This window comes from Callithrix jacchus, chromosome 18, assembly GCF_049354715.1.
Source record: "Callithrix jacchus isolate 240 chromosome 18, calJac240_pri, whole genome shotgun sequence".
NCBI classification, from domain to species: domain Eukaryota; kingdom Metazoa; phylum Chordata; class Mammalia; order Primates; family Cebidae; genus Callithrix; species Callithrix jacchus.
In genome coordinates, this window is record NC_133519.1 from 8,213,319 (window position 1) to 8,230,614 (window position 17,296).

General features: G+C 41.3%; 1 protein-coding gene across 2 annotated transcripts in view; it reads right to left on the reverse strand.

Moving 5' to 3' along the window:
- RNF115 (ring finger protein 115) overlaps nt 1–17,296 on the reverse strand; it is an 85,297-nt gene that overhangs the window by 38,185 nt on the left and 29,816 nt on the right. The window contains exons 2-4 of one of the 2 annotated variants that reach the window (XM_078355455.1): nt 9,287–9,345; nt 7,698–7,749; nt 5,256–5,313 (exon numbers count right to left, since the gene is read on the reverse strand). In XM_078355455.1, the coding sequence (XP_078211581.1) occupies nt 5,256–5,313; nt 7,698–7,749; nt 9,287–9,296 (120 nt within the window). In that variant the 5' untranslated portion in view covers nt 9,297–9,345. The remainder of the gene's footprint in view (nt 1–5,255; nt 5,314–7,697; nt 7,750–9,286; nt 9,346–17,296) is intronic. The other variant, XM_078355454.1, reaches the window with a different exon arrangement.

The following is a 17,296-nucleotide window of genomic DNA, read 5'->3' on the forward strand; positions in this document are numbered from 1 at the left end:
TTTCACTCTTGTTACCCAGGCTGGAGTGCAATGGCGCGATCTCGGCTCACCGCAACCTCCGCCTCCTGGGTTCAGGCAATTCTCCTGCCTCAGCCTCCTGAGTAGCTGGGATTACAGGCACACGCCACCATGCCCAGCTAATTTTTTGTATTTTTAGTAGAGATGGGGTTTCACCATGTTGACCAGGATGGTCTCGATCTCTTGACCTGGTGATCCACCCGCCTCGGCCTCCCAAAGTGCTGGGATTACAGGCGTGAGCCACCGCGCCCGGCCCTTCGTTTTTTTTTTTCCTGAGACAAAGCCTTCTGTCTCTCAGGCTAGAGTGCATTGGCCGGATATTAGCTCACTGCAACCTCCACCTCCCGGTTTTAAGCGATCCTCCTGCTTCAACCTCCCAAGTAGCTGGGATTACAGGCACCCATTACCAAGCCAGGTTTATTTTTACATGTTTTTGTAGAGATGGGGTTTCACTATGTTGGCCAGGCTTGTCTGGAACTCCTGACCCCAAGTAATTCATGCGCCCAGTCGATATTTCTCATTTTTATTTTTATTTTATTTATTTTTTTGAGATGGAGTTTCGCACTGTCGCCCCAGCTGTAGTGCAGTGGCTTGATCTTGGCATACTACAATCTCCGCCTCCTAGGTTCAAGCACTTCTCCTGCCTCAGCCTCCGAATAGCTAGGACTACAGGCGTGTGCCATCACACCCATCTAATTTTTTAAAAAAATATTTTTAGTAGAGATGGAATTTCACCATGCTGGCCAGGACGGTCTCGATCTCCTGACCTCATGATCTACCAGCGTCAGCCTCCCAAAGTGCTGGGATTACAAGTGTGAGCCACCGTGCCCAGCTGATATTTCTCATTTTTAAAAAAGCTTAGGGCTGAACAAGGTGGCTCATGCCTGTAATCCCAACACTCTGGGAGAATGAGTGGGGCTGAAGGTCAGGAGTTCCAGACCAGCCTGGTCAATGTGGTGAAACTCCATCTCTACTAAAAATACAAAAATTAGCTGGGCATGGTGGGAGGCGCCTGTAATCCCAGCTACTTAGGAGGCTGAGGTGACAGATTCGCTTAAACCCAGAGGCAGAGGTTACCAGTAAGCTGAGATCACGCCACTGCACTCCAGCCTGGTCAACAGAGTGAGACTCCATCTCAAGAAAGACAGAAAGAAAAAAAGCTTAAGTTTGTTATTTTTCAGAATTTATGCCTTAGGAAAAAATCTGAAAGGATATATATGGAAAAAGGGAGCTCTCAGAATAGTAAAACTCAAGATATATATATTTTTTAATTTTTTTTTAATGTCCTGGAAATATTTTTAAATTTTTTTTACTGGCACTACAATGCTGCTTATATAACAAAAACAAGTTTTATTTAAATAAATATAAATCAGACAACTCAGAGCACCTTGCCCTCCTGTGCATACCAGGGAGCTCTTTTTTCCAGAAAGCCATGTATCGTATTTTCTCCTAATCTGAGGCAGCAGCCAGAGCCATTCTCGCATGGAAGTCATCCATTTGGGTAAGCTGAGACTCTACGATCAGATGACTTACTGGCACCAGGTCACAGTCAGAAGTTTGCAAGTCATCAATGAAACCTTCAGGTGGCTATGGGGCTCACTTTCCAGATTATCATCAGGAAGCTTAGTATAGCAATGTCTTCTCTCTACAAACTGCTAGCAACGTTTTCAGATTCACTCTCCACTGGCCCTCACGCATTGTTCAAACATTGCTTCCATTTAACTGGCAACCCTCCCCTAAGTTCTCTCTATCCCATTAGTCGCTTATCTCTCACCCCAGTCTCATTATTTTTTTAAAGTCAATACTGATTTTGTCGGAAATTTTCTCGAAAAAAGCCTCTTCTAATATAGCCAGTATTTTCAGAATTCAGCTATCAGTAAATGTTACTTATAGAAAATAACCACTTCACTGTACAAGCAGCTCTGGCTAAAGAAAAACAGCAAAACTGAGCCTAAGTCTTTGCTGAAATTACCAACCAAAATAGGGAAAAGAAAAATAACTTTAGTTTCTATATATGATTTTATTTCTAAGTTTTTTCTTCAGGGACAGGAGCATAAAACCTTAGAGCTTATGAATACTATTTTGAGATAATTTTCGCATCTTTGCTTATCTAAATTCCACCTACTCTTCCAGGCTCCAGTGCAAGTTTTACCTTCTTCATGAAGTCTTGATAATGGCTACAATGTATCTAACACTCACATACCTAGCATCTACTAACTCACTTACCTAGCATCTGCTAACTCACTTAACACAACACTCCTATGAGGAAAGTATGATTATTTCCCCCAATTTCCAGACAAGGAAACAAGAGAGGCGCTGGAAGCAGGTTACACAGCCAGTAAGTGGCAGACACAGGATTTGAGCTCAGGCAACCCAGGTCCAGAGGCGGTTCTTAATCACTGTTATATGACCTCTCCTCAAGACTGTGGTCCACCTTCTCTTTTCCTTCTACTATACTTGTTACATATACACCACAGTAAATTTATTATACTCTGTACACTTTTTTGTTTACCTTTCTGGTTTTTTTGAGATGGAGTTTTGCTTTTGTTGCCCAGGCTGGATTACAGTGCTGCAATCTTGGCTGACTGGAACCTCTGCCTCCTGGGTTCAAGCAATCCTCCTGCCTGAGCCTCCTGAGTAGCTGGGATTACAGGTGCCCATCACCACACTCAGCTAATTTTTTGTATTTTTTAGTAGAGACAGGGTTTCACCATGTTGGCCAGGCTTGTCTGGAACTCCTGACCTCAGATGATCTACCCATCTCAGCCTCCCAAAGTGCTGGGATTACAGGCGTGAGCTACTGCACTCGGCCTTCCTGGCTTTCTTATTTGTTCTATTATGTGTTTGCACTTGCTCCACAACTAAATTTTAAGTTCCTTTCAGGCAAGGCAACCATGACATTTACTTCCTACCCCTATTTCTAAGCAGAGTGCTGTGTATGAAACACTCAATACATGCTTCCAGCAGGCACAGTTCACCTGCCCGTAATCCCAGCTACAGGGAGCCTGAGGTAGGAGGATCACTTAAGCTCAGGAGTCCAAGTCCAGCCTGGGCAACACAGTAAGACCCCATCTCTTAAAACACACATACACATACACATACACACACACAGTTCTTAGTTTTTCAACACACATACACACTCTCTCTCTCTCTCTCTCTCTCTCTCTCTCCTCTTAGCTAGTTTTTCAAAAATCCCTGGCAACATCTAGAACGTGAAGTCACAGGCTATGAATCAGCAAAATTACTTTAACACCTGAAGGATAACTCATGCCATCAGTGTGACATTTAGCATTACTAAAGTTAGGAAACTGACTACATATATTTATTTTTCTTCTTACTTAATGCATCTCTTCCTGGTGAGTCATACCTACAAAATTGGCAGACCCATCTATTTCCATTACCTAAAAGAGAACACTAAAGGAAAACCAAATGAAATTTCTTATTCTGCATATGCATAATCAGCAAGTGACAATCTGTGTTATCACAAATAGCACATGCAAGGGGAAAGAATACTGAAATCATAAAGTCTTCCGGGACTGGCAAACAGAATACATTTTATTATTATTATTATTATTATTATTATTTTGAGATGGGAGTCTTGCTCTGTCACCCATGCTGAAGTGCAGTGGCATGATCTTGACTCACTGTAACCTCTACCTCCTGGGTTCAAGTGATTATCATGTCTCAGCCTCCCGAGTAGCTGGGATTACAGGCAGATGCCACCATATCCAGCTAATTTATTGTATTTTTAGTAGAGATGGGGTTTCACCACGTTGGCCGTCTTGGTCTTGAACTCTTGACCTTAGGTGATATACCCACCTCAGCCTCCCAAAGTGTTGAGATTACAGGCATGAGTCACCGTGCCCAGCCCAGGATACATTTTAAATGTTTTTCAACCCATTGAAATGGGAAAATAAAAATGGAAGTTCAAAACATGACCTGTCTGAAATCACTCTAATCAACCCATCTACCAAGGTAGTTCAGAGTTAACCAAAATTCTTAATACTGGATATTAAGAATTAGCACAGCCCATAAGCAGGAAAACCACCCTGGGTAAGTAGAACAGGACCATTACCCAGATACTTGACAAATCTAATCACATCAAAATGTGGGGGCTATAGATCTTCAAATGATTTCTCAAATAATAAGGGAGAGAAGCTTAGGGTTTTACAGGCTTCTTACGAAATAGCACTTTTCAAATATACTACTAGTACAATTTCAATTTACATACACAACAGTGAAATATTATGCCAGCTCTCTAGGTACCTCAGCCATCTCTGGAAAAGGCTAATGTGACCCTAAACAAATAAATCCTGATTATGGGATTTCACTTACTTTTCCCTTTTAGCATCTGTCAGCTTTCTAGAGCTGAACAAGTTGTATGGCAATAGAGGGTACACATACAAACAAGCAAAAGGAAAACATCAGTGTTTTCTGCAGGCTGGCTGGTTTGTACATTCTGGGCTGTAGTCTCTGAATGTTTAAAAACAAAGAGTATTAATGCCACTGAATTACACACTTAAAAATGGTTACAATGGTTTCTTAAAAAAAAAAAAGACAACTCAAGTGACTTTGGGTCAATGAATAAAGTGAAAAAAGAAAATTACTCTGTATTTCATATAAAATGGTATTCAAGAATGAAGACTAATACCCTATTGTCAAATCAGAGCTTTTTGTTTCTTCCAAAAAATACGGATGCCACATTATAAGAAGACATAGAAATTATTTACAGATTCCATCTTGGGATCTGAAAGGCAAGTAAATACCCTTCATCTACACCAAACTACTATGTTGACTAGAGGTAAGCCCTAGAACCAGTACTCTGTACCAGGTTGAAAACCATACTAATCCTGGCCTGCACTTTACACCGGTTGTCATACCACTAAAGCAGAGTCTGCAACACTATTATTTCAAAAACAGCACAAGCTTTTTATTCTCACACTATATACACAGTAACAGAGCAGAAGACAAGAATTAAAAATACTACCAGTTTAAGAGAATACAGTTTAAAGCTATTACTTTCTCCTAATCAAGGGTTTATCAAAGGTAACATGCTCAAGCCCCAGCTACTGAAAACACAAATCTTCCACAAGAGTAACAAGGGGTTACTCTGGCCCACATTTTTCTTATACATTCAGCTAAACTCTGATGTTTTGCCACACTGGAAAATTAGTTCTGCCATGATTTTAACACTCACTCACTTCTTAAAGAATTCCTATAGCTAAAGGAAAACTTACCTCTGCAAAATGTGTTGTTGTGCTATTGTCTATTCGACTGCTGCCACCACCTAAAAAACTAAAGAGAAGAGGAATGAGTGGTGATTCTATCCCCAGGAACAAGCTTCCATCCCAGAGCTAAATATAGAATGGCATAATGAGAACAAAGCCCAATAAGGAAAAAGAACTCATCCCAACACAACACCTATAAAGAAAATTATGAAGAACTGGCATGTGAACTCATCTATGAAAAGTAACATAAACCACAAAATCAAGTGGTTTTCAAGGGAATCAAAGCTAAATCCAGTGAAAAATTGGAGAGAGAAGCCACCATTGAGAAGGAAGAAGGCAATGCAATTGCCACAGCCAGCAATGCAATTCAAATTTGACCTATCAAAAGAAAAACATTTATCCTCAAAGACACTCACAAAACAAAAGGTTTCACTAAAAAACCATTCAACCACCAGATGAACACAACATCTGAGGCTACAATAGTTAATATTTCTAAAGAATCATCAACTGTAGTAACCTAAGAGGCCTGGTACTGTATTTAAAACATTATAAAAGAATTCAATAAATATTTCTCCTTCCACCCAGCCTCAGGACCCATCTCAAATGCTACCTCCTTCATTAAGCCTTTCTGAACTCTCCAACCAAATAAGACTCCTCTAAACCCCTCTGCCCTCTGACTTTGATTCTAAAACCTACCTTGTATTATGAATATTTAGGATTTGCCTCATCCATTTCAACCCATTTCCCTCCTATCATCAACATAAATTCATTAGGCAAAGACTGCAATTTATTAATGCCTCAAATACATGTAGAGTGATTATTAATTGTCAGATATTACACAGCACTATCGCCTTTAAAAAAACCTGCTATGTCATATCCTATATTGATACTCAAAAGTTGTTGAATATCACATGTGAAAATGATAAAATAACTACCTCTTCCCAAAGACCTTGAAGAGTGGAAAGAAATATGAAATCCCATTGTCCCCATGAAATTTGTAAAGAACAAAGACAACAAGCTAACACATCAGGGAAGCAGGGATGGGAAGAATCACAGAAACTGCTGGATACCACTTTTACCTTAAGAGACACACTTAAGGACACAAACATACATACAAACACCCCAATGAAAAGTTCACAAACGACTACAAATAGTTTTCATTTGTAGGATTACAGTACCAATCCAGTCATTGTGGTGTGCTCACTAAGGAAACAAACACACCAGTCAGTCTGAAACCAAAAGTGAAAAAGCAAAGCTAATTATATTCTTTATGTAATCATTCTCAAGCCTTATTCCTTGATTAGAAACCATTTAATACCTGTATTTATTTCAGAAAACCACTTTTGTAAAAATCACTCCAAATGTGTAAGAAGCCCAAAAGTACTTGTACATCTATGCTAAATAAACAGCCAATTGAACTACCACATATCATAAAAAACAAAGTTGAGTGGCTATGTATCCATTTAATTGTTCAAGCCCAGACAGGCTTCCAAGACTCTTCCTGCCTTTGCTACACAGTTTCAGGGATTCAAATATCCTTGGTAAGTGAAACCACAACTCTTATCTCTTGGGGTTCTGCTCTCACTGTTCCCTTTCCTTAAAATTCCTGTGCATTTTAAGAGTAACAGAGCCTATCATAGAGAAGGGACAATAAAAACCACCATGTTGCTCTGGGAAGTGTTACAAAGCTTAAGGAAACGTATAGTATAAGGTACTCCTCTACATGGAAGTTTAAGAGCAGACAGACCCCATTATCCAATGTAAACCCTTCCACTACTTACCACTGCAACTGCTAAGTATTTAAATTATGAACTTTATAGAAGGAAATATCATATTGCCTCTAAGACAAGGATTCTAAGAAAAAGATTTCTTCTTTCATTTAAAACACAGATCTCTTTCAAAAGTCTTTGTATTTGAGTAAATTGCTACCAAGAGCACCTAAATAAGACCACCTTTGATCTACAAAGACAAATAAAAGAATTAAGAACAGAATTCATAGCTCCCTGCTAGACAAAGATTCGCCCTGCAGTTAATCATTCTCATTTATAACTGTATTTGCATAAAAGTACTATCTGCCTGAAGAGACCAGTTACTACTTGAAAACTTAGCAAAAAACAAGCCCCATTAATTATTCTCCCACTATCAATATATCCTTTATTTAGCACATGCAGAGCACACGTGCCTCAAATAAGTATTTGATGCAATTATCATAACACAAACAAAAAAGCTATCCCAGGTCAGCATGCCATCCACACAAAACTGCTAATTTTGCAGTCATGCTAATCTTACAGGGTTAGTGTTGGTATCGTGCTATTTAAAACCAAGATGATTACACTAACAGTTAAGTGTTTGTATCAAAATAGATCCCATGTCACATAGTGCCCCAGAAGCTCCAGCTTATTTACACATATAATCACCAATCATTAGTAAAGTAAAACTAGTAGTACATACTGTAAAATGTGTAGTTTTTCCTGGTTGTGGAAGGAACCTTCAACTTTAGATTCTGCCAATAGCAACAGTAAAGGAATTACCTACTGCCATTAAAATCCCCAGAGTCACTCCTAGATTAAGATGCTTCAGATCATAATTCTTTTCGACCAGTCAGTACTTCTTCAATTTTCATACCAATGTTTAACCAAACCGCCCCAAAATAACAAATGTGCCACTGTGATTAGCCAAAGAGGCCATCCTATCAACGCTATTCTAATATTTATTAACATTTTAGATCGGGCGCAGTGGCTCACACCTGTAATCCCACCACTTTGGAAGTACAAGGCAGGTGGGTCACTTGAGGTCAGGAGTTCAAGACCAGCCTGGCCAACATGGCAAAACCTCGTCTCTACTGAAAATACCAAAAATTAGCAGGAGATGGTGGTGCACGCCTATAGTTCCAGCTACTCAGGAGGCTGAGGCCTGGGAGGCGGAGGTTGTAGTGAGCCGAGATTGCACCACCGCACTCCAGCCTGGGTAACAGAGCAAGACTCTGTCTCAAAAAAAAAAAAAAAAAGAAAGAAAGAAAGAAAAGAAAAGAAAAAAGATTTTATAGTTTTGTTCACATAAAGAGGAACATATAATAGTCACTTTCAGAAATATTTCCCCTATCAGCTAATATACCTCTACTGAGGCCAATAAGAACAAATTCCAAGCATTACAAACCTGTATATTAATATTACACTGGAAAGATGGCCTACGTTTGACAGCAATAATCTTCTTTTTTCTTTTTTTTTTTTTTGAGTCAGAGTTTCGCTCTCATCACCCAGGCTGGAGTATAATGGCACAGTCTCAGCTCACTGCAACCTCTGCCTCCCTGTTTCAAGTGATTCTCCTGCCTCGGTCTCCCAAGCAGCTGGAATTACAGGCACCCACCAACATGCCCAGCTAATTTTTGTATCTTTAGTGGAGACAGGGTTTCACCATGTTGACCAGGCTGGTCTCAAACTCCTGACCTCAGGCTATCCACCCATCTCGGCCTCCCAAAGTGCTGGGATTACAGGCGTGACTCACCGCATCTGCCGAATAATCTTAGTAAGAACAAGAGACCCAAGGCTTCCTCAAAGCAGAGTAACAGTTGGTTTCCCTGGCTACAACAGCCTGTTTACCTGATTAGACATCTTTGTCAGAAGTCACTACCTAATCCAACAAAGAGGTGTAACAGCAGTTTACCTTCAGGCAGCAGAGTGGTCACTAAAAATGTAAGAGAACTAATAATCTAAGAGAAGCCCCAGGTCTCAGATAATAAATGACAACTGACCACATTTACTCTGACATGCGCACAGATGTTTCCAAGGAACGCCACGCACAGTCAGGAGCAGGGAACATCATCACATCCACTATCACATCACTTTCCAAATTTTCCCGTTTCTCTTTTTCCTCTCCCATTTTTCTGCCCTCTCTGTGCAAGCTCATGCATTCACTGACTCTCTCTCTCTCTCTCTGTAGAGAGTCTACGTTAAAAAACAAATTCAATGTACTCACTCAATGCTGAGAGAAAACAGTTTTGATAACAGAATATCTGAGTTATTCATGAGCTTATACAATACCTGGAATCATCTGTCACTTCTTCAATAAAGCCTGATTCACATCTGGGACAAATATACTCCTATAAAAAAAAAGGAAGAAATAAATAAATGTTTTTCATTAGAAAGTTAAGTGACATATGTTGTTTCAGAGTAATATGCAGTATACACTGAGGCTCTGAAATGCTGTATAGAATTGCTGACTCCAGATGACTCCCGAGTAGTTTCTTTCTTTGCTTGGTTTTTGTGACACAGGGTCTCACTCTGTCACCCAGGCTGCACTGCAGTGGTGTGATCACAGCTCACTGCAGCATCAATCTCCCAGGCTCAAGTGATCCTCCCGCCTCAGCCTTCTGAGTGACTAGAACCACAGGCACATGCCAACAAACCTGGCTAATTTTTATTTTTAGTAGAGATGAGGTCTTGTTATGTTGCCCAAGCTGACTGCAAACTCCTGAACTGAAGCGATCTTCCTGCCTCAGTCTCCCAAAGTGCTGGAATTACAGGCATGAGCCACTGAGCCCAGCTTAGTTTTTTCTTTTTCTTTTGAGACAGAGTTTAGCTCTTTTTGCCCAGAATGGAACACAATGGCGTGATCTCAGCTCACTGCAAACTCTGCCTCCTGAGTTCACTCCTGTTGCAGCCTCCCGAGTAGCTGGGATTACAAGCATCCGCCACCACGCCCGGCTAAGTTTTGTATTTTTAGCAGAGACAGGATTTCACCGTATTGGTCAAGCTTGTCTCAAACTCCTGACCTCAGGTGATCCACCCTCCTCGGCCTTCCAAAGTGCTGGGATTACAGGCATGAGCCACAGCTCCTGGTTCCAGCCTAGTTTTTTCTATTATACTCTGGTAAATATAGAATTCCATAAGATATTTGCAGAATCGCTTCAGAGCTACCTAAGTGGTTCCCACTGAGAGCTCAAAGGGGGAGTGTCAGATGTTTTTCTTTATTTCAAAATTTAGGTTACTTCTTCTTCTTCTTCTTCTTCTTATTATTATTATTATTTTTTTTTTGAGACAGAGTTTCGTTAGCTCAATGCAACCTCTGCCTCCTGGGTTCAAGCGATTTTCCTGCCTCAGCCTCCCAAGTAGCTGGGATTACAGGTGCCTGCCACCATGCCCAGCTAATTTTGTATTTTTAATAGAGACAGGGTCTTACCATGTTGGCCAGGCTGGTCTTGAACTCCTGACCTCAGATGATCAACCTGCCTCAGCCTCCTAAAGCGCTGGGATTATAGGCACGAGCCACTGTACCTGGCCTAAAATTTAGGTTGTTTTTTGACTAGAATGAATCTATCATCTAATTTTTTTCTTCAAATCTAATTTAAAAAGCTCCACTATATATATACATATCAAAGCAGTAAAATATGTAATACTGATGGGTATAGAAACTGCTACTTTTAGGCTGGGCACAGTGGCTCACGCCTGTAATCCCAACACTTTGGGAGGCTAAGGTGGGCAGATCATTTGAGGTCAGGAGTTCAAGACCAGCCTGGCCATCATGATGAAACTCCATCTCTACTAAAAATGTAAAATTAACTGGGGTATGGTGGTGTACACCTGTAGTCCCAGCTATTCGGGAGGCTGAGGCAGGAGAATCCCTTGAACCTGGGAGGGAGAGGTTGCAGTGAGACCACAGTGCTGCTGCCCTCCAGACTGGGTGACAGACCGAGACTCTGTCTCAAAAAAAAAGTTTAATTCAAGGATATTAGACGAAAAACAGAAAAAATAAATAAATAAAATAAAAATGTTTTAAAAGTTAAAAAAAAAACTGCTGCTTTTTACTATGTGCATACAAGAGATAGAAACTAAGTAACAGCATAAATAAATCTGTAGACTAGAAAATTACAGTGAGACAGTACAATATTTCTCATCTATCTTCTGTTTATCAATGGTTTCAAATAAAACCTAACATTCTAAAATGCCCTACAGAAATAACAATTCAAATAACCAAAACAATGCCATTAAGTCAATTTCTATTTCCTTCAGTAATAAATCTTTCTTTTAAGTAATATCAAGCTTTGAGGATCAGAATATATTTTAGAGACTGCCTTATAGTAATTTTTTAAAGTATATTTTAACTACCTATTAAAATAGATCTGGGAAACATATTTTCTTTTTCTTTTTAACCTCATCCTGGACTCCAAAGGCATGGGAAAGACATTTTCAACCATTTTTTCTTTTTCTTTCTTTCTTTTTTTTTTTTGAGACAGGGTCTCACTCTGTCGCCCAGGCCAGAATGCAGTTGCAAAATTTTGGCTCACTGCAGCCTTGACCTCCGGGGCTCAGGCAATCCTCCTGGCCTCAGCTGGGACCACAGGCACACACTGTGCCCAGCTATCTGTATTTGTAGTAGAGACGGGATCTCGGCCAGGCGTGGTGGCTCATGCCTGTAATCCAAGCATGAGGTCGGGAGTTCAAGACCAGCCTGACCAACATGGTGAAACCCCGTCTTGAAAAAAAAAGAAAAAAAAAGAGATGGGAATCTCACCACATTGCCCAGGCTTGTCTTGAAGAACTCCTGAGCTCAAGCAATCTGCCCACCTTGGCCTCCCAAAGTGCTGGAATTATAGGCATGAGACACTGTGCCCAGTTCAACTATTTTCTTATATCCTATACTTTCTGAACCCTACATTTTGTTCTACCTGAAGATGATGTAAGCTCTCTTTGGCTCTTCAAACAAAGATAGGATGGGAATTCAAACACTCAAATGCTTTTTTTTTTCCCCCTAAAGAGATGGGGTCTCATTCTGTCACCTAGACTGGAGTGCAGTGACACAATCACGGCTCATGGCAGCCTCAAACTCCTGTCCTCAAGTGATCCTCCCAAAGTGCTGGGATTACAGGTATAAGCACCATGCCTGGCCCTCAAGTGCTTTTTTCCTTTCTTTCTTTTTATTTTTTTTTTTGAGATGGAGTTTCGCTCTTGTTACCCAGGCTGGAGTGCAATGGCGCAATCTCGGCTCACCGCAACCTCCGCCTCCTGGGTTCAGCCAATTCTCCTGCCTCAGCCTCCTGAGTAGCTGGGATTACAGGCACGCGCCACCATGCCCAGCTAATTTTTTTGTATTTTCAGTAGAGATGGGGTTTCACCTTGTTGACCAGGATGGTCTCGATCTCTTGACCTCGTGATCCACCCGCCTCAACCTCCCAAAGAAGTGTTTTCTTAAAAGAAAAAAGATAAAAAGAAGTCCTTCATGTCAAAAAGATTAGTTTCTTGAGGAGACAGTCAAACCCAGGAACAGCAAATATAATAAAATAATCTATAATCAATGAACACTGGAAACAGTAACAATAAAGAGTTTTCCTGGGGAACGAGGGAAACCTCTGACTGAAACAGAGACCTAAAATATGTGTTTGTTCAATGAAAAAGGAAATTCTAGGTTTAGGACCATGATGATAGAAAACAGCACACATGGAGATTAGAGGGGAGTGGTATGAATGTGATATGTAAACAGGCAGACAGGGCCAGAATGCAGAAAACTTTAGATAACTATTAATATCAACTTTACCTTGAGGATCAGAAACTTAACCTTTTTTCTCCACTACACACATGAAGTATGAGACACATTCATAACGGGCACACCATAAACTACTCCAGAAGTGAAGTAATCTGGAGACCACATAAATCCCTGAGTCCCCCTCTACTCCTTCATCCCCTGCCTCCCAGAAAGCCGCAACTCCATCCCTTTCTCTCCCATTAAGAAAATTTAGCTGGTCAGGTACCGTGACTCACAACTATAATCCTAATACTTTGGAAGGCTGAGGTGGGAGGATTGCTTGAGCTCAGGAGTTTGAGACAAGCTTGAGCAACATAGTGAGACCTTGTCTCCACGAAAATTTATAAATTAGCCAGGCATGGTGGTGCACACCGGTAGTCCCAGCTTCCTGGGAGGCTGAGGCAGGATCACTTGAACCTGGGAGGTGGAGGTTGTAGTTTGCTATGATTGTGCCACTGCACTACAGTGTGGGTGACACAGCAAGACCCTGTATCAAAAAAAAAAATAAGGTAAGTTTATCTGAATGCTGAATGCAAATGAGATTGATTTTGGAAAACTAACCTTAAATCTATTCTAATGTCTAAAATTAAATTCAAAAATAGAGTCAACAGCAAAATGAAATAACAGTGCTAGGCCTTCTTCTTTCTTCTCTCTCCTTCTCTTACTCATTCCTATTGCTTTAAATATCCCTATATGCCAACTCCCCACAGATGTATATCCCTATCCCAGGCCAGTCTTCTGAATTCCAGACTCACTTATTCTCATATGTTTGGTCTCTCACTTGCTTTTTCTCTCTCTTATACACATACACACACACCCTCGAGAGGTGGCATACCAATTGCTCATACTAGAAACTCAGGGGTCATTCCTAACACTTCTCTTTCACCTCCCACCATCAAATCCTGGTACTCCAAACACAAACACATTTCCCAAATCTACATATTCCTTGTGCGGTTGTCACTACCTTAACCCAAGCCAGCACTGGCTCTCTTTTTTTTTTTTGGAGACAAAGTCTCACACTGTCACCGAGGCTGGAGTGTGGTGTAATCTTGGCTCACTGCAACCTCTGTCTCCTGGGTTCAAGTGATTCCCCAACTTCAACCTCCAGAGTGGCTGGGATTACAGGTGCCTGCCACCACACCCAGCTAATTTTTGTATTTTTAGTACAGACAGGGTTTCACCATGTTGGCCAGGCTAGTCTCGAACTCCTGACCTCAAGTGATCTGCCTGCCTCAGCTTCCCAAAGTACTGGAATTACAGGCCTGAGCCACCGCGCCCAGCCTGAGTATCTTCCCTCTTAAGTTGTGTCCTGCTTCTCTTTTAGTCCTTTCCAATCTGCTCTGCACACTGAAGAAAGAACCATCTTTTTAAAAGCATAAAACAGACATCTGGCCAGTAGTGGCTCACACCACCTGTAATCCCAGCACTTGGGGAGGCCAAAGTGGGTGGATCACGAGGTCAAGAGACAGAGACCATCCTGGCTAACGTGGTGAAACCCCATCTCTACTAAAAATACAAAAATTAGCTGTGCATGGTGGCACGCGCCTGTGCTCCCAGCTACTTGGGAGAATTGCCTGCACCCAGGAAGCGGAGGTTGCGGTGAGCCAAGATCGCGCCACTGCACTCCAGCCTGGGCAATAGAGCGAAACTCTGTCTAAAACAAACAAACAAACAAACAAAACAGACATGTTATTCCCAGCTTAAAATCTTTCAATTATTTTCCAAAACACTGAGAATAAAATTAAACTCTTTAACATGATTTATAAAGGGGGGTCTCTGCTCAACTTAACAACCTCATTTTAGGCTACCCTCCTCTTCCCTCAGTATGTTCCAGCCATACTGGCCTTTTTTTGAATCTTCTTCTTCTTCCTCTTCTTTTTTTTTTTTTAATGAGACAGAGTCCGGATCTGTTGCCCAGACTGGAGTGCAGTGGTGTGATCTCGGCTCACTGTAACCTCCGCCTCTCAGGTTCAAGAGATTCTCCAGCCTCAACCTCCCAGGTAGCTGGGATTACAGGTGTGTGCCACCACGTCTGGCTAATGTTTGTATTTTCAGTAGAGACTGGGTTTCATCGTATTGGCCAGGCTGGTCTCGAACTCCTGGCCTCAAGTTATCTGCCCATCTCGGCCTCCCAAAGTGCTGTGATTACAAGCATGAGCCACTGTGCCTGGCCTCTTTTGATTCTTTGAACCCATCAAGCTCAGCACTGCCTAAAAGCTTCCTGTAACTGGAAGACTATTCCCCTAGCTTTCTGCATGGCAAGTGGCATCTAATCTCCTTATTTTATTTCTTTTTTTTTTTTTTTTTTTTTGAGACAGAGCCTTGCTCTGTCACTCAGGCTGGAGTGCAGTGGCATGACCTCGGCTCAGGATCATGTGAAGTCCCCTCTTCACATGATCCCAGTCATGGTTCTAGGAACAGGCTGTCAACCACTATAGTTCCTTCACAGGAACAGGACACTTCGGAGATAGAAATCAAACTGTAGAAGTGCTCTATGGTTCTTCCTGTCATTTGGAAGTGACAAATGCTCCTTCCATTTATAAGCAACAATAAAAGCTTTCTAAATAGTTCTATTTTGATTTCAGGGAAGAAAAGCCAAACTCTTCCCAAATGCTCTATTAATTATTCTTGATAAAAGTAGCTAATAATAGGCCGGGCACATTGGCTCAAGCCTGTAATCCTAGCACTTTGGGAGGCCGAGGTGGGCGGATCATGAGGTCAAGAGATCAAGACCATCCTGACCAACATGGTGAAACCCCGTCTCTACCAAAAATACAAAAATTAGCTGGGCATGGTGGCACGCACCTGTAGTCCCAGTTAGGAGGCTGAGGCAGGAGAATTGCTTGAACCCGGGAGGCGGAGGTTGCAGTGAGCTGAGACTGTGCCACTGAACTCCAGCCTGGCACCTGGCGACAGAGTGAGACTCTGTCTCAAAAAAAAAAAAAAGTAGCTAATTGTAAAGCAAACCTCACAGCCCTAGACATCTCTCCTGCAATCAACATTACTAGAAAATCAGAGAACTTTTTAGAATATACAAGATCTTCATTCTCTAATTATCAAAGTAAAAAATGCACACTCGTCTCTTACATACTTGAGCAGTCTGATTTCAGAACAAAGTCTGGTCTCAGAAAACTATCTCACTTCCATTTCCTTAATCTGCCTCTTAGATACCGGAAAACTCCAAAATAATACTCTAAAGATATTACATTTCCTATTTCTAGGTTTTCTTTATAAAGGCTTCATATCACTTCACTTACTAGTACCACTTTTCTTCTAGATTCACACAAGTCACTAGCCTTCCCATGATTTCCAGCTATGTTAAGGGTCCACCCCTTCATTCTAGGAGCTCAAAAACTCTAGAGCGGGCACGGTGGCTCACATCTGTAATCCCAGCACTTTTGGGAGGTCAGGAGTCCAAGAAAAGCCTAACCAACATGGAGAAACCGCTTCTCTACTGAAAATACAAAACTAGCCAGGTGTGGTGGTGCATGCCTGTTAATCCCAGCTACTCGGGAGGCTGAGGCAGGAGAATCGCTTGAACTCAGGAGGCAGAGATTGCTCTGAGCCAAGATCATTCCATTGCAACCCAGCCTGGGCAACAAAAGCGAAACTACATCTCAAAAAACAACAACAACAACAACAAAAAAAAAACTCTATCAAAATTAAGAGACAAGGCATTAGATGAGGACACAAATGAAATATGATTGGTTATAAGTTGATAATTGTTGAAACTGTACAGATGTAGATGTTAAATTATTCTGTCTACACTTTTTATAGTAAAAAATGCATAATAATTTACCATCTTAACCTTTTTTTTCTCTGAGACAGGGTCTCCTTCTGTCACCCAGGCTGGAACACAGTTGCATGATCTCAACTCATTGTAACATCCACCTCCTGAGACTACAGGTGCATGCCACTGTGCCCGGCTAATTTTTGTTATTTTTTGTAGAGATGAGGTTTTGCCATGTTGCCCAGGCTGATCTAGAACTCCTAAGCTCAAGCAATCTGCCTGCCTCAGCCTCCCAAAGTGCTGGGATTACAGGCATGAGCCACCCTACCCAGCCCTTTCTAATCATTTTTAAGTGTACAGTTCAGAAGTGTTAAGTATGTTCGCATTGCTGTGAAACAGATCTCCAGAACTTCTCATCTTGCAAAACTGAAACTCTATACCCATTAAACAACAACAACCCATTTCTCCCCTTCATTTTCTGGTAACCACCATTCTATTTCTGTTTCTATGAATTTATAATTTTTGATACTGACACCAACAATCCAACTGTCCCATAGAAATGACCTTTATAGATTCTTTTGAATAAAAACAGAAACTGACCCTCCCAGTCTTAAAACCCGAAAAAGTTACATTTGTCTTATCTGAGTTCCTTTCTCAAGAAACCAACCATCAGGCCTCCCAGATAGTTTCAAGGAACTTAAACTTACCAGATCACTGCATTTGGACAATGAGACCTCAGACCCTTCAACCCATCATGACTGCCTAAGCGACCTCCTGCTTCCTGTTGACCAACTTCTCTTCC